The following is a 27,280-nucleotide window of genomic DNA, read 5'->3' as shown; positions in this document are numbered from 1 at the left end:
TTAACAAATTAAAGATAAAAATCATAGGATCATCTCAATCAATGCAGAAATACCATTTGAAAAAATTCAACATCCATTTATAATAAAAACTCTCAACAAACTGGATATAGAGGAAACATACCTCAACATAATAAAGGCCATAGATGACAAACCCACAGCTAGTATCATATTCAATGGTGGAAAGCTGAAAACTGTTTTTCTAACATTAGGAATAAAGCAAGGATGCCCACTCGCTCCACCCTTATTCAATATAATATTGGTAGCCCTAACCAAGGCAATTGGGCAAGAAAAAAGAAATAAAGGCATTCAAATAAGAAAGGAAGAAGTAAAACTGCCACTATTTGCAGATAACACGATACTATATATAAAAAACCTTAAAGACTCCACCAAAAATCTGTCAGAACTAATAAATGAATTCAGTAAAGTTACAGAACAAAAAATTATTATCAAAAATTGTTTCATTTCCATACAATAATGAACTAATAACAATCCCAATTACATCAAAAATAATAAAATACATAGAAATAAATTTAACCAGAGGTAAAAGACCTATACACTGAAAGCTATAAGACAATGATGAAAGAAATTGAAGAAGAAACAAATATAAAGATATTTTGTGCTCATCAATTGGAAGAACTGATATTGTTAAAATATCCTTACTACTCAAAGCAATCCACAGATTCAATGCAATCCCTAACAAAATTCCAATGGCATTTTTTCCAAAGAAATAGAACAATTAGTTCTAAAATTTGCGTGGGACCACTGAAGACTTCAGATACTCAAACGATCTTGAAAAAGAACAACAAAACTGAGGTATCATGCTCTATGATCAAACTATACTACAAAGTATAGTAATCAAAACAGTATGGTACTGGCATTAAAAAAAACACATATAGATCAACAGAACAAAATAGAGTGCTGAGAAATAAACCCATGTATATATGGTCAATCAATTTATGACAAAGGAGCCAAGAAAATATAATGGAGAAAGGAGAGTCCCTTCAATAAATTGTGTTGGGAAACCTAGATAGCTGCAAACATAAGAATGAAACTGTATCTCTACATTATACCATAAATAAAAATTAACTCAAAATGGATTAAAGACTTGCATGTAAGACCTAGAAAAGCACATAGGCAGTAAGCTCCTTGACATCAGTCTTAGCAATGTTTTTGTGGATCTGACTCCAAAGGCAAAGAAAACAAAAGCAAAACTAAACAAATGGGATTACATCAAACTAAAAAGCTTCTGTACGGCAAAGGAAACCACCAACAAAATGAAGAGGCAGCCTACCAAATGGGAGAAGACATTTGCAAACTATATACTTAATAACCAAAATGTATAAAGAACTCATAATTCAATAAGAACAACAACCAAAAAAAACACCAAGGAATCTGATTTTTAAAAATGAGCAGAGGATCGGAATAGATATTTTTCCAAAGAGGACATACAGATGACCAGTAGGCACTTGAAAAGATGGTCAACATCACTAATTGCAGAGAAATGAAAATCAAAAACATAATGAGACATGACTTCACACTTGTCAGAATGCCTATTACCAAAAGACAAGAAATAGCAAGTGTTAGCATGAGTCAGAATGTGGAGAAAAGGGAACCCTTGTGCACTGTTTGTGGGAATATAAATTGGTGCAGCCACTATGGAGAACAGTATGGAGGTGTCCCCCAAAATCCAAAGTATATCTACCATATCTCCAAAGAAGACATACAGGTGGCCAGTAGGCATGTGAAAAGATACTCATCACTGCTAATTATTAGAGAAATGAAAATCAAAACAACAGTGAGGTACCACCTCACACCAGTCAGAATGCCATCTTTGAAAAGTCTACAAATAGCAAATGCTGGAGAGGGTGTGGAGAAAAGGGAACCCTCTTACACTGTTGGTGGGAATATAAATTGGTGAAGCCACTGTGGAAAATAGTATGGAGGTTCCTCAAAAAACTAAAAATAGAGTTGCCATATGATCCAGCAATACCACTCCTGGGCATATACCCAGAGAAAACTCTAATTCAAAAAGATACATGCACCCCAATGTTCATAGCAGCACCATTTACAATAGCCAAGACATGGAAACAACCTAAATGTCCCTTGACAGATGAATGGTTAAAGAAGATGTGGTATATACACACACACACACAATGGAATATTACTCAGGCATTAAACAGAATGAAATATGCCATTTGCAGAAACATGGATGAACCTAGAGATCATCACACTAAGCAAAGTAAGTCAGGAAGAGAAAGACAAATACCATATGATACCACTTATATGTGGAATCCCAAACATGTCACAAATGAACATATCTATGAAACAAAAGCAGATTCACAAATATAGAAAACAGACCTGTGGTTGCCAAGGAGGAGGGGGGGTGGGGGAAGGAAGGATTGGGAGTGTGGGATTAGCAGATGCAAACTATTATAGATAGGATGGATAAACAACAAGGTCCTACTATTTATCAGAGTGAACTGTATTCAATATCCTGTGATAAACCATAATGGAAAAGAACATGAAAAAGAATGTATATACGTATATTTGAGACACTTTGCTATACAGCAGAAATTAAACACAGCATTGTAAATCAACTATACTTCAATAACATTTTTTTTGTGTGGTACGCGGGCTTCTCACTGCTGTGGCCTCTCCCGTTGCGGAGCACAGGCTCTGGATGTGCAGGCTCAGTGACCACGGCTCACGGGCCCAGCCGCTCCGCGGCATGTGGGATCTTCCCGGACCGGGACACGAACCCGTGTCCCCTGCATCGGCAGGCGGACTCTCAACCACTGCGCCACCAGGGAAGCCCTTCAATAACATTTAAAAAAAAAAAGTAGATCTACCATATGATCCACCAATTCCACTCCTGGGTATCTATCCAAAGAAAATGAAATCACTAATTTAAAAATATATATGCAATATTCATCACACCATTGTGTACAATAGCCAAGATATGGAAGCAACCTAAGTTTCAATTGATAGATGAATGGACAGGCAAGATGTCTCTCTCCCTCTCTCTCTCTCTCACACACACACACACACACACACACACACAATGGAATATTACTCAGTCATAAAAAATACCTTACCATTTGCAACAGCATGGGTGGATCTTGACTGTATTGTATAATCAGATAGAGAAAGACAAATACTGCATGATTTCAGTTATATGTGGCATCTAAGAAACCAAACAAACAAAACAAAACCTCAACTCATAGATACAGAAAACAGATTAGTGGTTACCACAGGGGAGGACGGTTGAGGGTGAGGGTGTAAAACTGAAAAAGGAGATCAGTAAGTACAAACGTCTAGTTATAAAATAAGTAATTATAACTAGAAAGGAGAAAGTGGATGTAAAGTACAGCATGGGGAATATGGCCAATAATATTGTACTAAATTTGTATGGTGACAGATGGTAACTAGACTTATTGTGGTGATTTTCTAATATATACAAGTGTTGAATCACTATGTTGTGTACCCAAGACTGATTTACTGTATGTCTATCATACCTCAAAAAAAATATTAAATAGGTTCAAGTTTCTGTAATTAGACTGTTTACTGAGATGCTTTCAACAAGAAATAAACAGTTAAACAGTAGAAATCTTAGGGTATCACATTTTACTGAGTGTGGATATTGTGGTAATGATTTCACAATATATGTAAGTCAAATCATTATGTACACCTTAATATTGTACATTAATTACATCTCAATAAAATTTAAAAAAGGAGTTTAAATAAAACTCCTCTTTTGGTGTATACATTAATAATGACATAACATCACCAATATTCTTTTTTTTTACTTTCCTACATTTTATTATTTTTTTTTTACACCTTTATTGGAGTATAATTGCTTTATAATGTTGTGTTAGTTTCTGCTGTACTACAAAGTGAATCAGCTATACATATACATATATTCCCATATCCCCTCCCTATGAAGCCTCCCTCCCACCCTCCCTATCCCACCCTTCTAGGTCATCACAAAGCATCAAGCTGATCTCCCTGTGCTATGTGGCTGCTTCCCACTAGCTATCCATTTTACACTTGGTAGTGTATATATGTCAATGCTACTCTCTCCCTTTGTCCCAGCTTCCACTTCCCCCTGACCCCATGTCCTCAAATCTGTTCTCTGTTTGTCTTTATTGCTGCCCCGTCACTAGGTTCATCAGTATCATTTTTTAAGATTCCATATAAATGGGTTAGCATACAGTATTTGTTTTTCTCTTTCTGAGTTACTTCACTCTGTATGACAGACTCTGGGTCCAACCACCTCATTACAAATAACTCAATTTTGTTCCTTTTAATGGCTGAGTAATATTCCATTATATATATATATGTGCCACATCTTCTTTATCCATTCATCTGTCAGTGGACATTTAGGTTGCTTTCATGTCCTGGCTCTTGTAAACGGTGCTGCAGTGAACATTGTGGTACATGTCTCTTTTTTTTTTTTTTTAATCCATTTATTTATTTATTTATTTTGGCTGTGTCGGGTCTTCATTTCTGTGCGAGGGCTTTCCCTAGTTGCGGCGAGCGGGCGCCACTCTTCATCGCGGTGCACGGGCCTCTCACCGTCGCGGCCTCTCTTGTTGCGGAGCACAGGCTCCAGACGTGCAGGCTCAGTAGCTGCTCCGCGGCATGTGGGATCCTCCCAGACCAGGGCTCGAACCCGTGTCCCCCGCATTGGCAGGCAGACCCTCAACCACTGCGCCACGAGGGAAGCCCACATGTCTCTTTTTGAATTATGGTTTTCTCAGGGTATATGCCCAGTAGTGGGATTGCTGGGTCATATGGTAGTTCTATTTTTAATTTTTTAAGGAATCTCCATACTGTTCTCCATAGTGGCTGTATCAATTTACATTCCTACCAACACTGCAGGAGGGTTCCCTTTCCTATACACCCTCTCCAACATTTATTGTTTCTAGATTTTTTTGATGATGGCCATTCTGACCAGTGTGATGTGATACCTCATTGAACATCACCTCTATTTTTGAGGGTTTCATGCATATCAGACATTGAACGAAGCACTTTACATCAATTACCTCATTTAGTCCTCACAACTCTAGAAGGTAGGCATTATTATTCTTATTTTAGAATAAAATAAACTGAGGCTTAGGTAAGAAGAGAAAGACATAACGTCACATATAATATTCTGTCTAGAGATACATAACTTGAATCTAGTCATGAAGAAATATCGCACAAATCCAAACTGAGAGATACTGTATAAAATAATTGGTTTGTAGTCCTCAAAAAATGTCAGTGCCATGACAGATAACAGAAAGTGTCTTCAGTTTAAAAGAGACCAAGGAGGCATGACATTAATATATGATCCTTGATTGGATTCTGAAGTGGAGGGGAAAAGTTCCATAAACAGTATTACTGGGACACCTTTCAAAATTTGAAATAAGTGCTATAAATTAGATGAAATATCAACATTAAATGTCTTGAATTTTGATAACAGTGATTACATAAGAATATATCCTTGTTGTTGGGAAACAGACATTAAGGCATTAGGGGAAAAGGGTATGATGTGTTGAACTTACTCTCAAACAATTCAGAAATAAATTATATATTTTATATATATAACACACATTTGTATCAATATATTATGAAAGACAATATGATAAAACAAATATAGAAAGATGTTAAAAACTGGTGGATTTGGATAAATATATATGGGAGCTTTCTGTGTTAATCTTGCAACTTCTATGTAAATTTGAAATTATTTCAAAATAAAATGTTTTTTAAAACCACAGCAGTATCTCTGAAGGCAGTAGATATTTCAAACTTTAGACTTTTTTTCAAGTCTGAGTAGAGTCAGGTCTCATTTTTTGTAAGTGAGCGAATGGAGGTAATAAAACTTGGAGCTGCAAAATGTTTCATTTTATTTGTCTTGGAAGTATCTTAGTTGAGCATATATTAGTTTCATCGTATTATGTAAATGAAATGGATTTTATCAAATATTAAAGTAGTAAAGAAAGCTTGACTTAAAATGCTTTAAAAAGCTACTGCTCCTTTTTAAAAATCAGAGCCTACCAAGAACTTTGAATGTACTACTAATCATTTTCTAATGAACTTCTCATAAAGTTGGGCTATTTTAGCTGCTAATATTAAAATAAGCTATATCCCCTACATTAAGTCCCTGAATAAAGTCCTGTCTATATTCTTTTGGCAAGGTTCTTCATAGTCGCCAAACATCAAATGGGATTTCTTTATTATGTATTTATATAAAATGAATTTGAAATGTAAAATAGTTATTTAACATTCAGCTCAGATAGAAGAGAATAAGCAACAAAAGATCTTCATTTTAGTGCCCACTGATCTTCCAGTCCCTGTATACATGTCTTGTCTCTTTATACGTGTAGCAATTACTAGTATTTGTAATACTAGTATCTAGTATTACTAGACTGGAACATATTCTTTTCACTCAGGTTTAACACAAAATAAATCTACATCTAATTTCCTAGGCAATTTCACATTCATCCTAGAACTCTTTTGGCAAAACACTCTGAGTAGGTATGTGCAGCCACCGCAAAAATAGATTTTGTACTACACTTGCCTCTCATAAATTTTACCCATGAGTCTGTCAGAGAACCACTTTTGTAAAATAACTCAAAATGGCCATTTTATATGAACAATTCCCTGACTAATCATTTTTAAGTAAAAGGTGTTAACACGAAAATATGAGAGAAAACTTCTCAAACATTATTCAAGCCAAGAATAAATTTCATAGAATAGTATGATCTGGGCCTGTTCTAAAATTTCTGGATCACATGATAATTTGTGTATGTGTTTTTTGGGTTTTTTTGTATGTGTTTTTTAGTCAGCCAACTATGTATTTCATGAGCATTTAGGAATGAAAAGTAAATGCTACATTATTAACATAATTATATAGGTGATTACTAAATAAAAACCATTTGAATAATTAACACCCTCCAGGGGATGGCACCAGCCCCAAGCCCCCACCTGGAATGCACAGAGAGTTGAGGGGAATGTGACCCCACCCTTTAGTGGGCCAGCACCAGCCATGAGCACCACCCCCAGGGTGTGAAGACAGCTGTGCAGGGATCTAGCCCCATGACCCACTGGGCTCTGCAGACAGCAATGCAGGGACCCAGCCCTACCCTCCAAGATGGTTGGCACCAGCCACATGATCTGTGAACTGTGTAGACAGCCACATGGGAAGCCTATTCTGCACTCCAGTGGGTCCACAGCCACTGCACAAGGTACAGCCTCACAGCCAACCAAGCTGGGGGCCAGAATTGCCTATCATGGTGCCCAGAGTAGTCAACTTGTCACAACAGAAGGAGCCACACAGCCCAAATAGGGGACATTCTTAGAGCATATAGCTCTGACGTCCAGAGGGGAGAGTACTGTTAGGCCCCATAAGGTGTCTCCTACGTAAGGCCACTTCTCCAAAATGAAGACACATAACCAACCTAACACAGAAAAATGAACAAAGAGCATCTGGCAAAATAAGGAGTCAAAGGAATATGTTCCAAATGAAGGAACAAGACAAAACCTCAGAAAAAGAACTAACTGAAGTGAAGATAAGCAATCTTTTCAATGAAGAGTTCAAGGTAATGATCATAAAGATGCTCATCAAACTCAGGAGAATAATGGATGAACACAGTGGGAATTTTAACAAAGAATTAGAAAATATAAAGAAGAAATACACTAAAATATACTAGAAGGAATCAACAGGAGATTAGATGATACAGAGGAATAGGTTAGTGAAATGGAAGGCAGAGCAGTGTAATTCACTCAAACTGGACAGAAAAAAACAAGGAATTACAAAACGATGAGGATAGTTTAAGAGACCTTTAGGACAACACCAAACCTATTAACATTTGCATTATAGGGGTCCCAGAAGGAGAAGAGAGAGAAAAAGGGGCAAATAACTTATCTGAAGAAATAATAGCTGAAAATTTTCCTAACCCGGGAAAGGAAACAGACATTCAGGTACAAAAAGCACAGAGTCTCAAACAAGATGAACCCAAAGAGCTCCACAGCCAAGACACATTATAATTAAAATGGCAAAAATTTAAGATAAAGAGAGACTCTTAAAAGCAGCAAGAGAAAAGCAATTAGTTATGCACACAGGATTTCCTGTAAGATAATCAGCTGACTTTTCAGTAGAAACTTTGCAGGCCAGAAGAGATGGCACTACCTATTCAAAGTGATGAAATTTTTACAAAGCCTACAATCAAGAATACTCCACATTGGGCTTCCCTGGTGGTGCAGTGGTTGAGAATCTGCCTGCTAATACAGGGGACATGGGTTCGAGCCCTGGTCTGGGAAGATCCCACATGCCACAGAGCAACTAGGCCCATGAGCCACAACTACTGAGCCTGCGCGTCTGGAGCCTGTGCTCCGCAACAAGAGAGGCCGCGATAGTGAGAGGCCCGCGCACCGCAATGAAAAGCGGTCCCCGCTTGCCACAACTAGAGAAAGCCCTCGCACAGAAACGAAGACCCAACAGAGCCAAATAAATAAATAAATAAACAAATGTGAGGTTTAAAAAAAAAAAAAGGAAAAGAATTAAAAAAAAAACAAAACAAAAAACGAATACTCCACACGACAAGGTAATCATTCAGATCCAAAAGAGATCAAGAGTTTTACAGACAAGCAAAAGCTACAAGAGTTCAGTACCACCAAACAAGCTTTTCAAGAAATGTTAAAGGGACTTCTCTAAGTGGAAAAGAAAAGGTCAGAACCAGAAATTGAAAAATTATGAAAGAAAAAATTTCACTGGTAAAAGCAAACATACAGCCAAGGTAGTAGATCAACCACTTATAAAACTAGTAGGAAGATTAAAAGACAAAAATAGTAAAATCATTGATATGCACAATAAGTAGTTAAGGGATACCAAAAACATGTAAAATATGACATCAAAAACATTAAAATTGAGGGAGAAGGGGAAATGTAGGGTTGTAAGAATGTGCTTGAAATTAAAAGATCATCAACTTAAAATCATCATATATATATATATATGTTGTATATGAACCTCATGGTAACCACAAAGCAAAAACCTATTAATAGATACACACACATTTCTCCAAAGAAGACATACAGATGGCCAAGAAGCACATGAAAAGCTGCTCAACATCACTAATTATTAGAGAAATGCAAATCAAAACTACAATGAGGTATCACCTCACACCAGTTAGAAGGGGCATCATCGGAAAATCTACAAACAACAAATGTGGGAGAGGGTGTGGAGAAAAGGGAACCTTCTCGCACTGTTGGTGGGAATGTAAATTGATACAGCCACTATGGAAAACAGTATGGACGTTCCTTTAAAAACTGAAAATGGAATTACCATATGATCCAGAAATCCCACTACTTGGCATATATCCAGAGAAAACCATAATTCAAAAAGACACATGCACCTCAATGTTCACTGAAGCACTATTTACAATAGCCAGGTCATGGAAGCAACCTAAATGCCCATCAACAGATGAATGGATAAAGATGTGGTACATATACACAATGGAATATTAGCCATAAAAAGGAAAGAAATTGGGTCATTTGTTGAGATGTGGATGGATCTAGAGACTGTCATACAGAGTGAAGTAAGTCAGAAAGAGAAAAACAAATATCATATATTAACACATATATGTGGAACATAGAAAAATAGTACAGATGAACCGGTTTGCAGGGCAGAAATTGAGACACAGTTGTAGAGAACAAATGTATGGACACCAAGGGGGAAAAGCCGCGGTGGGGGTGGGGGTGGGGTGTGATGAGTTGGGCAATTGGAATTGACATGTATACACTGATGTGTATAAAATTGATGACAAATAAGAACCTGCTGTATAAAAAAATAAATAAAATTCAAAAATGAAAAGGCAGTCCACTGAATAGGAGATGTTCGTAAATGATATATCTAATGTGTTAATATCCAAAATATTCTAAAAACTCATACAACTCAACATCAAAAAAAACCAATTCAACTAAAACATGGTCAGAGGACCTGAATAGACATTTTCTCCAAAGAGGACATATAGATGGCCAAAAGACACATGAACAGACGTTCAACATCACTAATCATCAGGGAAATGCAAATGAAAACCACAAGTGAACATCTCATACCTACAAAAATGGTAATCATTAAAAGACAAGAAATAAGTGTTCATGAGGATGTGGAAAAAATGGAACTCTCATGTACTGTTGGGAATGTAAATTGGTAAAATCATTGTGGAAAACAGTATGGAGGTTCCTCAAAAAATTAAAAATAGAAAGAAAAAAAAGAAAAAAGAAAAAAAAAAGTGGAACTGCCATATGATCCAGAATTTCATTTCTGGGTATTTACCTAAAGAAAACAAAAACACTAATTGAAAAGATATATGAACCCCAGTGTTCACTGCAGCATTATTCACAGTAGCCAAGATATGGAAGCAACCTGTGTCCTTTGATAGATGAATGGACAAAGAAGATGTGGTATATACATAAAATGGAATATTACTCAGACATAAAAGAATGAAATTTTGCCATTTGCAACAACATGGATGAATCTGAGGGTATTAGGCTAAGTGAAATAAGTCAGAGAGAGATTGACAAATACCATATGATCTTACTTACGTGTGGAATCTAAAATCAATACAAACAAACAAACAAACCAAAAACAGACTCATAGATACAGAGAACAAATGGGTAGTTGCCAGAGGAGAGGGGAGTGGGAGGTGAAATAGGTTAAGGGAATTAAGAGGTACAAACCTCCAGCTATAAAATAAATAATCCATAGAGATATAATATACAGCATAAGGAATATAGTTAATAATATTGTAATAAGTTTCTATGGGGACAAATGGTTACTAGACTTACTGTGGTGATCATTTCAGAATGTATGCAAATGTCAAATCACTGTTTAGTACCCCTAAAACTAAAATACTAGTATGGTACATCAACTTAAAAAAAAGTATACATGTCTTTTTACCCTACCACCGCATCTCCCTTATCCTGCTCCCTTAAAGAATGGTCTAGAAGGGGATGCTTATGCGCCAGGTGGGCACATTCCCCTGACCCTGAAGACTCCTTTTCCTTTGGAAAGAGGTATAGCAGAGAAAGACCAGAATGGGAACAGCTAAAGCTCAGGACAGAGTAAGGATCCTATTTGCCTGGCCAGTGTTGTGGTGTTTGTGATATATTAGGATATGATGAATGAGAAAACAAATCCAATAGCATAAGTTACAGGTAAAGAAAAGATCTGAATTATGGTAGGAAAATTGATAAAAGAGAGAAAGGAATAAATGTGAGAAATACTGTGGAAAAATAGTCCATAAAACTTGGTGTCAGAATATGGAGGGAGAGCTATGTCATGTCAAGGAGGTGGGGTGGGGCTTGCAGAGGTTGTCTTTAACTTTCACACCTGGGTGACGAGGGAAATGCGGCATTCTTAACAGAGTAACTGGTTTGAAGGGAAAGTAATACATTTGAGATAAAGAAAGAAAAAAGCTAGTCAAGACTGCTCTGTCATAGTATTTGCCTATAAGTGTATCCAACTCTGTTCTCAGCGGAGACCCAGAGATCCATGATCCACTCTCTGAATATTGAAATGAATAATAAAATCTATAAATATAAAATATCTCATCAATCACTTAAAGTTATTTCCCATTTCCACAAACATATAGTCTTGCTACTTTAAATAAAATCATTTGGCTAAGCAACTCTTTTCAGGATATTCAGACATTGCTAGAAGGAGAAACTGTAAGACATATTCCAATTCTTACTCACTCTACTTTAGCAAATGGAAAATTAATGAAATTTGTTGTGGCTGGTGACAGAATAATTTATCCAGTCTTCTTTTGAATAAAAATACCAGTTAAAATGGAAATTAATAAAAAGAAATATGGTCTGTTGTAGTCTCATGTGTGTGACATCTGGCTTATCCTCAGAGCTCATGAGGTACACACAGTGAGGGAAAGCATATGCTACCACATAGTAGTATATGGATTGTGGATGTAGGAAGTTAAGAGAGATACAAAATATCAATTGCTTATAGTAAGTAGCAAAGGTTCTAAAACCCATTATTTTCTATCATTTCAATTTCTGATTATTCTGGGGTAGGTTTAAAAATAAAGAAACATACCTTTTATTTCCCCCCATATATTAAGAAAAATATATGATATTAAAAGTTCATAATTTTAAAATTCACAAATTTAAAAGTTAACATCAGGCACATGTTTCAGAATTCTTGACTATTTGTGTTTGGTAACACAAATTCAAAAGCCTTAAAGTAAAAAAAAATTTCATTTCTCCAGGATAGCAAATCCATGTTTCTAAGGGAAAAAAATACATATGGATGGGGGCGGTAGAAAACCGTTATTCTTGTTAAGGAATGTTTGTGGAAAATGTTGCTTTCAAACCAACATGTTTCCCCATATGGGGAGCAGGTTTGCAGCAAAAATGTTGTTAAGTAGACAGTGAGAGAGGCAGTCAGCCATCTGGGTAGCAGGCAACTGTCGTCTACTGATGCTGAGGGCATCACTAAGCTCAAACACTCAGGAATATTCTAGAAAACATGAGGGCAGCCATTACACCTTATAGGATAAACTCTTAATACCCACAGACCTGCGTTGTGGGATAGTTTTAGAAATGGTTCTACAAGCCACTTAAAGGGAAAAGGGTGATGGATAGGTCCATTTGCTCTAAAATCATTTCAATTGGCAATGGAAAACTAGAGCTTTCCGCCAAGATGAAACCACAAGTAGTTTTATGCTAAGTGAGCCTCAATCATCTAAATCATGGGGACTGGTAGAAGACAAATGTCTTGAGTATCTCAGGAGAGTATGAACTATGAGAAAATAGAAAAAAAAAAAAAGCAGCTATATGCTTTTCTCCTGGGTACTGTTGTTATACCTAATCTGGATAGGAAAGGGCAACAGTAATAAAATTAAACTCCCAAGCACTGAGAACTCCCTAGGATGTCCGTTCTGTTCCCACCTGGTCACTGTTGCATGTAACTGCAGTATGGTCAACTGAAAAGGCAATATATTATGGGACCAAAGGGACTTGAGTTTGAACCCTAGCTTCCTGCTGACTAGCTCTCTGACTTTGTGCACGTCACTTAACCTGAGCCTCAGTTTTCCCACATGCAGAATGGGGCTAATAATGATTGCTGTGGGTATGAAACAGAATAACGTAGGTAAGAGTATTGGCACAGTATCTTGGAGGGCCGGAAATCAGTCTTATTTACCTTTAAATACCTCAGCATCAAACAGTAAACAATACATTTTTGATAAGAATGACTAGACAAATTTAAGACAGCAACATTAAAGTGAATGTTGTTTAAATTTAAAATCTTGTAGCATAACGAACTGCAGTTACATATAGGCATACTGGTTTAACTGTCTTAATAAATAGTTTACCTTACATTTCCTAATGTGGAATGTGAGGATCACTACTGCTTCAGATGACTTTAAGCAGTACAATAATAAACACTTTATGTAAAATATATACTTTATTTTGTATATTATTTCTTTATTTAGTATTAAACTTATTTACCTAGATGTATAAATCCATATTTTCAATGACTATTGTTCAGAAAAAGGCGGAAGTAGAGAATTAACTCAACGTCTTGGAAACACCCATTTCCTCTTGGAGAAGGCAAGGGTCTTTCCTCTTCCCTAGGTAAAAGCTGATCTGCTTTCTGTCACAATAGATTAGTTGGCATTTTCTAGATTTTCTATAAATGGAAGCACACAGTCTGTACTCTTTTTTTATCTGGTTTATTTCACTCATCACAATTACTTTGATATGCCTCTATGTTGTTGAATGTCAATACTTCACTGTTTTAATTGATCAAAAGTACTTCAGTGTATGACTATACGATGATCTGTCTATCCATTCATCTGTTGACACACATTTGGGTTGTTTCAAGTTTGGGGATATTACAAATAAAGCTGTCATGAACGTTTGTGGACAAGTCTTTTCATGGACATAAGCTTTCAGGTTTCATATAAATAGCTAGGAATGGGATGGATGAATAATGTGGCAGGTAACAGGTTTAACTTTTTAAGAAGCTGCGAAACTGTTTTCAGAAGTGTTGGTTCCATTTTCGTCACTGCCCTCCCAGCAGTAGACGAAAGCTCTACTTGTTCCACATCCTCTCCACCATCTTCTAAATTTTAGCCATTCCAATGTACATTGTGGCTTTAATTTGCAGTACCCTAAGGACAAATCGTGGTGAGCAAATGTTCATGTGCTTATTTGTGGTCAGTTTCTCTTTACTGATGAAATGTCTGTCCAAATCATCTGCCTATTTAAAAATTGGGTTGTTTCCTAATTATTGAGATTTGAGATTTCTTTATATAGTCTGCAATTAAGCCTTTTTTGTATATGTGATTTGCAAATATTTTCTCTCAGTCTGTGAAGAAAACATATTTTATTTTCCTACTCCTGATAGTGTTTTTGAAAGAACAGAATTTTATAATTTTAATGAAGTATATTTTTTTCTTTTATGGATTACATTTAGGTAGTGTGTGTGTGTATGTGTACATATATGTGTGTGTGTGTATATATATATACATATATATATATATATGTATATATATATACATATATATATATATATGTATATATATATACATATATATATATATATGTATATATATATACATATATATATATATATTCTTTGCCTAACCAAAGTTCACAAAATTTATCTCCTACATTTTTTCCTAAAGATTTTATACTTATGGTTTCACATTGAGGTCTATGATAAATTTTAAGTTAATTTTTGTATATCGTGCAAGGTATAGATCCAAGTTTTTAAAAAAAATTTAACGGATGTTTAGTTGTTTCAGCACCATTTATGGAAAATAGTGAATGGCTGACCTTTCTTAACTGAACTGTCTTTGAACTGCCGTTGAGAATCAATTGACAAATGCTATGGACTGAACCGTGTGCCCCACTACCACCGATGCGTATGATGCAGCCCTAATCCCCAGTATGATGGTATTTAGAGATGGAGCCTTTGGGAGATACCTAGGTTTAGATGGGGTCATAAGTGTGGGATGGAGCCTTTGGGAGATACCTAGGTTTAGATGGAGCCATAAGGGTGGGGCCCTTATGATGGAATTAGTGCCCTTATAAGAAGTGACACCAGAAAGCTTGCACTCTCTCTCCACCTGCTCATGCTGAGGAATGGCCATGTGAGCACACAGCAAGTAGGCAGCCATATGCAAGCTATGAAGTGAGTCCTCACCAGAACCCAACCATGTAGGCACCCTGATCTCAGACTTCCAACCTCCACAACTGTGAGAAAATAAGCTTCTGTTGTTGAAGCCACCCACTATATGATATTTTGTTATGGCAGCCCAAGCTGACTAAGCCAGCAATATATGTGTGGTTGCTTGTGGAACTCTTTATTCTGTTCCTCAGATCCGTTTGCCTAAGTTGACATCAATACCACACTGCCTTAAGTATTGTGGCTTTAAAATAAGTCTCAAGGTCTAGTAGGTTTAATCTTTTAAATTTCTTCTTTTCAAAACTCTTTTGACTACTCTAGGTCCCTTAAGTTTCCATATGAATTTTAAAATCAATTTCTACAAAAAAACTTGCTGGGATTTTGACTGGGATTTCACTGGATGTGTAGATCAATCGAGGAGAACAATATTGAGTCTTATGATGCATGAAAATGTTGTAACAAATAGAGTATATCTCAAAATTTCTCTTGGAAATGTTTTACAGCTTTCAGTATACAGGTTTTATTTATCTTTTGTCAAATTTATCTCCAATTACTTCATAATTTTAAAGCTATTATAAATGGTACTTTTTCAATTTTTGGTTGTTTGTTGCTTGATTAAATTATGGATACCTATATGATTATTTATTGACATATTTGAACATGGCCCTGGGAAGGGGTGGTGAACTTGAAGCCCCTTAAATACTACTTGAAATGTCCTGGAACATGGGGTGAGACAACTATCACATAGCATATTTTCTGAAAGATCTCCCACTCCCATTTCATTGTATGAATGAGGAATGAGAACAATGTGAAGCCAAATATAGCTGGAAATGCTTGTTTCATGTGGATACAGTCTCAATCAGAATACATTAGTAAATGTTACCTTCAAAGATAATTTTTGGATATTCAGATGGTTTTAAAACATTTTTTTCACTCATCACAAGTGATTACTGTAATGACAATGAATCTAATTAAAATCTTTGTTGCCTGTCCAAAGTATACTTAATAGCAAGTGATTTTTCTTCTATACTGTATGAAGGAAAAATTAAGAAGCAATCATTTAGACTTAGAAAGAATAAAAATGACAGACACAAAATACTAGCCAAGTTCATTAACAAGGAAATTAGCTTCAAATGAAATATTTTTATATCTGTTTTTGAAGAGATTTTCAAATTTACATTACATTTTCTTATCTTATGGCACCTGAAGGAAATTATCTGTCTGAATGACATGTTGGAGAATAACAATGAGGAACTGAATTGTTTTGTAAGTAGCTCAATTTCCACCACTGAAATGATCTTGTATTTAAGACAGCAGGGATAAAGAAAATATTTTATGGAAAAATACTAAGACTCTGTGATGTTCCCCAACCATCTACAAAAATCTGATCCCTTTTATATAAACAATCATTCAGGTAAGCAGGCCCAAAGCCTTCCTCCAGAAGAGAAGTCCTCTCTTATAACTCCTCTTGCATTTAACAGATTTTTTTTAAAGACAACCAATTTCCTAATGTATTTAAAACTAATGTATCTTGGGTTACTGATCAGTTACTGACAATTATAAAAGCTAAATCAGCTTCTAGTGATATATCTGAGTCTACAGTGCACAGTAAAACATTAACAAGATTATCAAGTAAATTCAGACAACAACAAAAATTGTTTTCTATAGCTAACTTTACATTCCAGGTAAAGGTATTCTTTGGAGAAGTCCAGAGAGCATGTGCTCAAATTTTGTTGATTAACTTAAATTCAGTGTGTGTGTGTGTGTGTGTGTAGGCTAGGCCAGAGGTGTTCTCATACTACTATCTGTAATTTAGGATGTGTGTGTAGGAGGGGGTTGTGAATATGTGGGGGGGGGATGTATAATTATATTTTGTATGCAATATAGCTTCTTCAAAACAAAGATATGATTTCCATAAATCTTCTGATGAGTTCCTTGACATCAGAGCTCAATGAGGCATTGTAGCCTGGACATCTTTATGTTAAGAGAGGAGAAAATACGTCCATATCATAAGTGCCTACAGAACAACAGGTCAGCTTCTACATGCCTACACATTTGGGTTCTGTGCTGTGCTGGACTCCCAGGTTCTTACATCCCACTTGGGGCTTGTTGTGAGTTTAGTTATTCATCCATGCCAGGAGGAACTGTAATCATAAAAGATGATTCAAATGGCAAATGCCTAATAGCAAAATGCCTCATCGGGATTATGATGACATAAGAAATATCTTAGTATGACTAGAATATAGATCACGAAGCAGGCACATGGGTGATGAGACTGCAGTAGTAATATGGGAACAGATCTCACAACGAGTGCCACAGACAGCCTTTGAGAAGGAAAATGATCTGAGGCTGGTTGTTTCAGAGACAGTTATGGATTGAGTTGTGTCCCCTCAAAAGCTATGTCAACATCCTAAGGACCCAGACCCGTGAACATGACCTTATTTGGAAATAGGGTCTTTGCAGACATAATTGAGTTAAGATGATGTTATACTGGAATAGGGTAGGCCCTAAATGCAATGACTGGTATCCTTACAAGGAGAGACAGATTTTGATACAGAGACACAAACAGAGGGGAGACAGCCATGTGAAGAAGGAGACAGAAATTGGAATGATGAAGCTACCAGCCAAACCTATCAAGGATTGCTGGCAGCCTCCAGAAGCCAGGAGAGAGACATAGGACAGATTCTTCCATAGAGCTTTCAGAGGACACATGGCCACGGTGACACCCTGAGCTTGAACTTCTAGTCTGCAGAGTTATTTAACAATAACTTCTGTTGTTTTAAGACACTCAGTTTGTGATAATTTATCATGGCCACCTAGAAACTAATACCGTGAACTTATCATAGTGTGTGGAATGGGTGAGAGGTGAGCAGGACTGGACACAGAATGACCAATTAGAAGGACCAACAGCGAAATCCAGAAGACAGAGCATTAATCAGAACTAATCAGAACAGTGGCAGTGAGAATGGCAAGACATAGGCGATGCTGAGAGTTATTTAGAAGGTAGAATCCATAGGATTAGTTATCAGCGATTAGGGAATTTTAGGAAAGAAAAGACTCATAATTTCCAAATGTCTGGTTTGAGAAACATTTAGTGCGATAGGGATCACTTGAAAGGAAGACACTTGGCTGGGGGTAGAGAGAAAAATAAATTTAGCTTTGTCTTAGTGCCATTTGAAGTAACTAAGTGATGTCTAAGTGGACTTGCCTCACAGGAAACTGGGTCTGGAATTCAGGAAAAAGTTTTGGGATGTCATATAGACATAATAATGATGCTATGACACTTTGTGATTCTCCCATAATATCATTTAGCACACTCTTTATTTTAATTTCCTGTTTATCTGTAAATCCTCAGCAAGGAAGCAAGCTGAGACCAGAGAATTGAAGGAACTACTTCTTTTGATAACACTGCTCTCCTCAACAGGCCAACCTCAGATGTCCCTACTTGTCCCATCTTATGGATGAAGGAGTGATACTAATAAAGCAATTCTGGCTCTTCCCGGTCAGTTGTGTAAAAAGAAGCTGGCCCTAAGTACTGACAGATTTTGGGCTTTGGACCTTAGCCACAAATCCAGGACAACAGGGAAAAAATCCCACTAGACATTCTGTTACATTTTACATAGATAATCCATTATAATCCTCATAAGAATAATCTTCACTAAAACCATATTAATTATAATCCTCACTACAAAAGACAAAGAAACAAAAGAAGAAAAACCTTAAAAGTCTCAGGTGCAGGAAAGAGAGGAGTCCTAAGGTTAAAGAAATGAGCTGGAGCTTGGCAGGAGAGCTCATGAAGGGCAGGTGAAGAAGTCCTGCTATGACCCTATCAAGACAGCTGAGGATATATGTATATGTATAGCTGATTCACTTTGTTATAAAGCAGAAACTAACACACCATTGTAAAGCAGTTATACTCAAAAAAAGATGTTAAAAAAAAAGCAGCTGGGACGGAGCCGTTTATAAGTCCTAGAGTATTTCTTCACACAAAACACAAGCTTTAGAAATAACTCTCTATGTTGTCCCAGGTAAGCATCAAAGAGGTGTTCCCTGAAAGAAACAGAAACCCAAGCCTTGCAACTGAGAGATCTGAATTCTTTCTTTCCTATCTTTATGGTACAGGGACAGGATGGTGATAGTGGGAGGGAGAGAAAGTACTTGGGGAGGATACAAAAGAGGCTTGAATTGTATCTATAATATTTCATTTCCAAATAAATAAATGAGTATTAATAAGATTCAAATATTGCAAAATATTAAAATGTTGTATCCAGTATTTGTTATACGATTTTATGTGCTATTTTACTAATTAAAAAAAAATAAACAGGTTAAAAAATGTTAATTAACTTGCCCAGATCACAGTCCATGAGAGGAGAAACTATGGAAATATAGACTTCTAATACCAAAGTCTGTTAAACTGACTTGGCTTATTCATTTTTGCATTAACAAGGAAGGGCCTAACATGTAGCCAAGGTGTTCAGAATGATAGACAACAGCTGGGATAATTCCTGGAGGGAGGGGCCCTGCTGACAGAGGTCTGCTATCAAATGCCACCATTCAACAGGGTGGCCCAGGGCTGCATTTGGCACGTGACCTAAGGAAACTTAGAGGTCATCTACTTCAACTGGGTCAGTTTACAAATTCAGTAACAGACCCAGAGAGATTAACTGGCTGGCTTAGTGAGTGGATGATTCAAAATTTAATGCTATGTCAATTATACCAAGTGCTCTAAACTGTAGTCAAGAAGTAGCAGAACAGTCTTGGGAATGGGGATGATGATGACGATAAATAAAAATAAACATGATGGTGGTGGTGATGATAGCCGCTAACGTCTTTGAGCACTAATCTAAATTCTAGGTACTCACCTGAATGCTTTGTAAGTATCCCCTTGATTATTCCTCACAACAACCCAAAAAGTTAGGTACAATCATCATCTCCATTCAGATCAAAGGAGAGCCTCTCAGGGGCTCATAATCTGTAAATTACAGAGTAGATCCCAACCTAGGCAGTCTGACTTCTGTGCTGGAACTCTTAACCATATGCTGTGCTAAAGATTCAAACATTAGGGGAAGGGGGAGGGAGCAAGTGGGAGCTCAATCCCATCTCTCTCAGGTTCAACTTGGGCTTATATATTTCCCATTACTACAGATGCGAGGTGCGTATTTGGCTTAGAATTTGACATTATCTGATGCCAGTATGAATTCTACGTGGTGTCAAGTCAGGTAGAGCTCTTGAAGCAATGGTATGTTAGTGTAGATGGATTGACTCATGAATTATTGGATTAAACCTGAAGTAAATTCCCTAAACACAACTTAAGTTTTCCTGTATATAAAGGAGTACTTCTGAAAAGAGTAAAACATTTTGCCATCTCTCTGGTGTGGAAAAACCATTATCACAGCAAAAAAAAAAAAGAACGCTTAAGTCAACAATACTGAATAATTCGTTTCATGTCAACCAAAAAAAGTGAAAGCAATAAATAAATCAAAGTTTTTTAGTAATGAGATGCTACTGGTTAGTGAATGTTAATAATGTAGATTATAGGATAGTTAGATTTATGACTATGGTCTCCTTCCAACAAAGAAATTAATCTTGTTAATTCTAGAGGCAGAACTATATAGTGGAGTTCTGGAGTTTGGTTACTGAGGTCACATTTCAGCTCTGTCATTCAATTATATACTGTGTGTGTTTAATCAATACTAGTATTAGGCACCCTCAAATTTAAAAAGAATGGTCAAGGATTGATTTCAATATTATCAATCTGTCAATATTTTAATGATCTGCTGAACATCCTCAGGAAAATAAAACAAAAATTCCCAGTACATATAAATTTTATTTGTGAGAAAACAACAATCTGAAATGCCGTGTTATGTCCACACAGAGAATGCTGACTATAAAATTTGTCTTCCAAGGATAAAAATCGTAAGGTCCAAAGAAGCATAGCTATTACTCACAAGGATATACATGGTTGCTCAAAAGACTTTATATCCTAAAGTTACATACATTTTTAAGTTATTTGTAGGGAAACAAGTGAAACAAATCAATCTGATTTGTGAAAAGTCAGAATTTCTTGTGTGAAACATTGAAATTCAAAGAAAAGATCAAAAAAAGAACACAGAGACGCACAGTGAAAAACAGGTTAGTGACTAGAACAGCAAAACATTAAAATGTCAAAAAATAATCAAAACAAGCAAATAAGGCTAAAACTAACAGGCTTCCTTTGTTGGAATCTAGTTAGAGTTTTAAAGAGGCATATCTATTGATATAAATCACAAAATGGCAGCTCACAGGTAAAATCGTTTGCAGAAGTGTTTGCTAGCAGAGCTTTTTTTTTTAAAATCAAGTTACAAAATCACATATCTTTTTCAGAACCCAGTTTTTTCTGTTTCTTTAAAAAAAAAAAAAAACAACAGCATAGCAATGAGCTGGAGCTCAGTAATTGATGTGCTCAATTGTATAAGTCTTTCTAGTTTGCCACCAGTTTTACTCACCTTATTTTTACTCATTGACATTGGGTTGGCCAAAAAGTTCGTTTGGGTTTTTCTGTAACGTTATGGAAAAACCTGAACATTCTGGCCAACCCAATACATTACCAGGCTGCCCCCTGTAGTCAGGTGAGTTCATAAGCCCTTATGCACCATCAAACTAACTCAAGTCATGAAAGTGATCAATTGCAAGATTGGGGATCATCAGGGAGCTTCATTTGTTCACTCACTCATTCGTTCATTCAACAAATACACGTTGATTTCAAAAGTGCCAGATACCGAGCTCAAATCAGCATATAAGTATTTGGGATTTCTTTGCATCAAGATAATAGGCAGACATAGATCTGGATGTATAGCAAGATGTATGTGATAGAGCTGAGGACAAAACAATGGTGAATTTTAGGAAATGAAATAAGAAATTCTAAAAAGTGCTAACAATTCGCTAATAATTGCAAGGGTCTCAAAGGATGGGGATTCTAAAGAAGGAAGGGGTGGTCAACAGTGTAAAACTATGGCTGAGCAGTGATGTTAAATGAAGACAGAAAAGAAAGACAATTCTATGATGTAAGTAGCAAATCCCCAGTGATGTTTAAGAGGGCACACATAGAGTAGGCTGATAAAGCCAGGTTGAGTGGTGGGAAGATAAGCATAAAGGGCATGAAAAAGAGGGATGGAGGTAGGTTGGGGGGTAGGTATGATGGAAAATGGTGAGGGTGGGGTGAAGAGAAGGCCAGTGAAGAGGACTGAATATGTGCAAAAGAGAGATTTGGTACCAGACAGTTCACAAGAATAACCATATGCTAGAATGAATTCAATCTAGATGTAATACCATTAACTTAAATTTTGATATCAGAGCAAAATTTAGTAACTTTTCTGTAAACCATATCCCCAAGTTCACTTCCTGGGACACATTCTGGGAAGGTGTTTTCACTCTAAACCTTTCCTTAGTTAGCACCAAAATTCACTGACAATAAGCTACAAAAGAAAATCTGTCAATTCTCAATTATGTTTTATTTTCTGGTGTCCCACTTGTGACCTCAATCAGAAATGACTGAAATGTTTCTGGTTCTTTGACTCTGCTGGAAATGACATTTTCCACAGAGGCATCTAATCTTGGACCAATGAAATCAGGTGATATTATTCTCCAGAATCCTCTACATATATAATAATCAAGAGAGAAAGATTAAAGTACAAATGGTATGTAAAATGCCTTCTGAGCTCATCCACAGCGAAGCTGGATGTGATTTACCTTCACCTGCACCTCGTCTTCCACCTCCACTACTGTAGCTAGTGATGAAAACCACCACCCAGAGGTGAATCCCAGAAAGGTTTCATTGCCTTTTGATGTACTGTTTGTACAATCAGGTTTGGAGACGTCAAAATTCTCAGCCAATCATCTTCCTATGATTCCGAGTAAAACTGTCGTACAAAATAAGTTTAGCAAAGACTCTCTTTTAGAGTCTTTGTAGAGATTATAATTAAGGATAATTTTTCCTATTGATATAAAATTATATAAAATGATTGATTACAGATGTTAACCGCTCAATTCCATAGCCTACCCAAATAGATTCTAAGTCCAGCTGGAAATAAATAAAATTGATCGTCAAGGGTCTGTGTCGGACGGTAGAATAAGCACTAAACACCCTATTGTGCTAGAAGCTCAATATGTAAGACAAATTTATGTAGCATTCAACCAAAATCTTTGTAACATGTGATCTACTTACCCCTGCAAGGCTTTCTCTCCAAACCAATCTCCTTTTCCTAAGGTTCTAAGAAAGACTGGGTCTTCACTTGGCGAGTCTTCACGAGTGACATTTACCTAGAAAGAGAAACAATGAAAGCCTGTATCCACGGCATACACGCTGGATGATCAAATAAACACTGATTAATGATGTTCGTTCCATTTCTTATTTCTTTTTTTTTTAAACTTATTTTCATGAAGAGAAAAAGTACATTACCACTAAAGGGGACAAAGAATAATATCGCAACTTCACATGCACCCCAAGAAGTAATCTCCATGTATTTTGTTATGCTTTCAAGTTGTTGTCAAGAAATAATAAATTATTCAGAAATTTGAATTTCACTCAAATCTTCAACTCTATTCCCACTTCCAACTTTCTATGAGGCAATCACTATGATGGATTTAGTAGTGTTCCTCCAGTCTTTTTTTATGTGTTTATATGCATGTGTTTCAAAAATATATGAATAGCATAATACAGTATGAATTATTCTGCAACTTACATTTTTTCTCTTATCATTATTTTATTTATTCCATGCTATTATATATAAATCTAGTTCATTCATTTTAATGTTTTAGTGTCTTCTTTCATCCTATATTTGTCAATTTCCTTGCAGATGGACGTTTATACTGTCTCCATTTTTTGGCTTCACTTAGCATCTTTCTATACACCTCTCTACATGTACATCCCAGTTTCACTAGGACATGCCTATCTCTTTGCCAAGAAGAAGCCAGCCTTCATTCAAAGGCCAGTCACATTTCCATGAAGACTTCCTGCAGGCCTCTACCTGACTACTGTCCTCGTGATCCATATGTTTCATTCAGCAGGAGTTCTTTTTTTGAAGATATATAAATTACACGTGTGTCTTTATTTTACCATAATGAATAGTATGCTCTGCAAAGAAATGGGCATTTCTTTGATATTCTCTGTAATTTATAGTAAGTACTCAATAAAGAGTAGTAAACTGCATGAACAGAAGGGCTTCATTCCTAACAAGATATCTCTGCCCATATAGGACTTGGGAGTTGGTGATAGTCCATTGAAAGCACGTAATAATGTATTTGTTGAATGAAGACATAAATGTAGTAAATTGTACCTTTGTGTTAATTCACTTCCCCCTAAAGTTCTACAAATATAATACTGGCTACGTGTCATTTAAAAAGTTTAAATAGTTAAAATTCACCTACCTGGAAAATGTAATGAAGTAGAAAAACTAATTTCTTGAGACAATGCCAGACACTTAAACACATTTAAAAATACTATGCTTCAGGTTTCTGAATTTAGAGACTGGATGTCAAAGACCAGAATTTTTATAAGTATTAAAAAGGTCTATGCAAGGTGGAGGGAATTCAATTATTACTCTCCACTGACCCATTTGATTACTCCTCCACATGGTGTTTCAAAAGCATGGAAATGCAGTTTTTAACACTTAACCACTGAGCTATATAAGAGAGATACTCATATGCATACTGATGAGGCTTTCACAGATGTGAATGGAAATATGCTAGCCCAGTGGTTCTCAAACTGTGTGTGTGTGTGCGCGCGCGCGTGTGTGTGTGTGTGTGTGTGTGTGTGTGTGTGTGTGGTGGGGAGAGGGGGCGTGCAGTCTTGTTTAAAATAAAGGTTACTTAACCCTTATTCCTGAGGTTTTGATTGAATGGGTTTTGGAAATCTGCATTTCAAAAGATTAATGTGGGTGACTTAGATGCAAATGTTCTACAGACCAACCTTTGACAAACACTGATACACTGTTTCATTTCTGAACCTCAGTTTTCTTATCTGCACAATGAGACAACTCAACAAAATTACTTCTGTCAGTCCTCCTGGCTGACAAAAAAAAGTCAATGATTAATTTAACTATAAGTTAAGCTCATTAATTCAAATTAGATATAGGGATACATATAACTGTACATTTGCCATTTGGGTAACAAAAAAGATTATAAACTCAAAATGGCAGATTTACGTAAGCCATGGAGAAATTTGGGTAGGTTTTGAAATGTTCTTAAAAAATATGTTACTGAAATGCAGTAAGAGACACAAAAAATGGGTCACCTATGGAATAAATCACATTCTGCTTATATGATAAATACAAGGAAAAATCTATCTCCTATAGTTCATATATGTGAAAAAACAAGCAGCTCAAAGAGCAAGAATAAAAGTTCTCCTTTAAAGTTGTAGTTTCCAGTTTTTCTTTATATATATAATGAATCATTCTAAATATGCACAGACACCAGTCATGGACATTTGCATCTTTAATTCTAAAAAAGAAAATTCAAGGTAGAAAAAGTTATATATACAGATATAGCTTCTCTAACCTTGACCTGTATACATAGTCTTTTCACCTACACCATAAAGTACTTTATGATCTACAGTGCTGTGGAAGGGAACTAGCTATGGAGCTTAAAGGTAATATTTAGTCTATTTGAACCCATTACCCCACCACCTTGCCTGAAAAATGGGAGGGATATCTCATATGGATGTACTTGTGCTCTATGTGTGAATTAAATGAGAACATCAATGAAAAGCATCCTCTTAATTCTGAGTGCCCCCCAAAGTTGGTTCTTTTTTCCTTATTTTCCCCTTTGTTCCATTTCTCTCACTTCCTACTTCAGAAATTCCATGCATTTGATTGTAATTATCCCAAATCTCTACCATTGCTCTTGTTGACGTAAAATGCTATTTAGAACTTTAACTACTTTGAGTTCCAGGTAAATAAAAGAGAAGGTGTTTATTTTTATAATCCTTTTACTTTTCTATATATTAATTTTTCTATAAAATATATGCATGGTATTGTAATTTTAAGATTTGGAACTATTTTTAAAATTATATATATATACATAATTTTTTAAATTAAGAATCAAAATAGAAATTAGATATTTTAAATGGGACACATAAAATTAATATTTAATACCAAAATCTTCAATAAACAATATCAATGTGCTCAACCAACATGTTTAACCAAAAATAATTCAAAAACAAAATAAAATGTTTTAGTACAGATTCAACAGGTTTTATAAACAAGGCGATGTTTGTTGTAAAGAAACATGGAAATCAGAGATTTGTGGGGCAGACCCAGCTGGAGAATAGGGTTGTCAGGTGAGCATTTTCCTACCTGTGTAATAGATTATAAAAATGAGGAGTTTCCAAATCAAAGCATCTCCCTTTTCAAACAATGTTCTACACACATTGCTCAAAAATTGCCCTGTTATTCCAAAAAAAAAAAAAAAACCACAAATGTTCCCTAATGCAGAAAAACACTTTTAGGAGCTGTATCTGATAATTTGGGGCATGTACAGGGAAAGAATATTTTTCTGAGCTTGACGTTTGCCTGCATTCCTTTAGTCATTACTTAAATTCAGGGTGGCTCAGACCTATGACTCCCCTGAGTCTGGTTTGACAACTGAACCTTTTGTGCAACACAGGAATGAATTAGAATCTCTCTCACCATGTGTCCACTCCCGTCCCCCAAAACATCTCTGGTGAATCTTATGTTCGTGATTCTCTTTCTGGTACTTCTACTTTAATGAGTGTGTGTACGTGCACTCACATGCACCTCATTCCATGCATAAATACCATATATTTTCCTGGTTTTAAACTTTATATAAATAATATCACACCACACATATCCTTCAACTTGTTTCTTTTGATCAGCATTGTATTTGAGATTTATCCAATTCATCCATGTTAATAATATGTAGCTGTAGTTCATTTCCTGTTTGTATAATATGCCATTATATGAATATTATATAGTTCATTGATTCTTCTCTATATGTAAATGTGGGCTTCCTCCAGGTTTATTGTTGTTATATACTAGTCTGTTGCGCTATTAACATTACTTATGAACATTTTTGCATGTTTTGTGGTGTCCA

At 36.0% G+C, this 27,280-nt stretch overlaps 1 protein-coding gene across 2 annotated transcripts in view; it reads right to left on the bottom strand.

Moving 5' to 3' along the window:
* PRKG1 (protein kinase cGMP-dependent 1) overlaps positions 1–27,280 on the bottom strand; it is a 1,182,852-nt gene that overhangs the window by 175,960 nt on the left and 979,612 nt on the right. For both annotated transcript variants that reach the window (XM_024744836.1, XM_024744835.1), the window contains exon 7: positions 23,397–23,491. In XM_024744836.1, coding sequence (XP_024600604.1) covers positions 23,397–23,491 — 95 coding nt within the window. The remainder of the gene's footprint in view (positions 1–23,396; positions 23,492–27,280) is intronic.

The sequence above is a fragment of the Neophocaena asiaeorientalis genome, unplaced genomic scaffold, assembly GCF_003031525.2.
Source record: "Neophocaena asiaeorientalis asiaeorientalis breed wild unplaced genomic scaffold, Neophocaena_asiaeorientalis_V1.1 scaffold131, whole genome shotgun sequence".
NCBI lineage: Eukaryota > Metazoa > Chordata > Mammalia > Artiodactyla > Phocoenidae > Neophocaena > Neophocaena asiaeorientalis.
The sequence above is the reverse complement of the archived record's forward strand: the minus strand, read 5'-3'. Positions and strand labels throughout refer to the sequence as shown.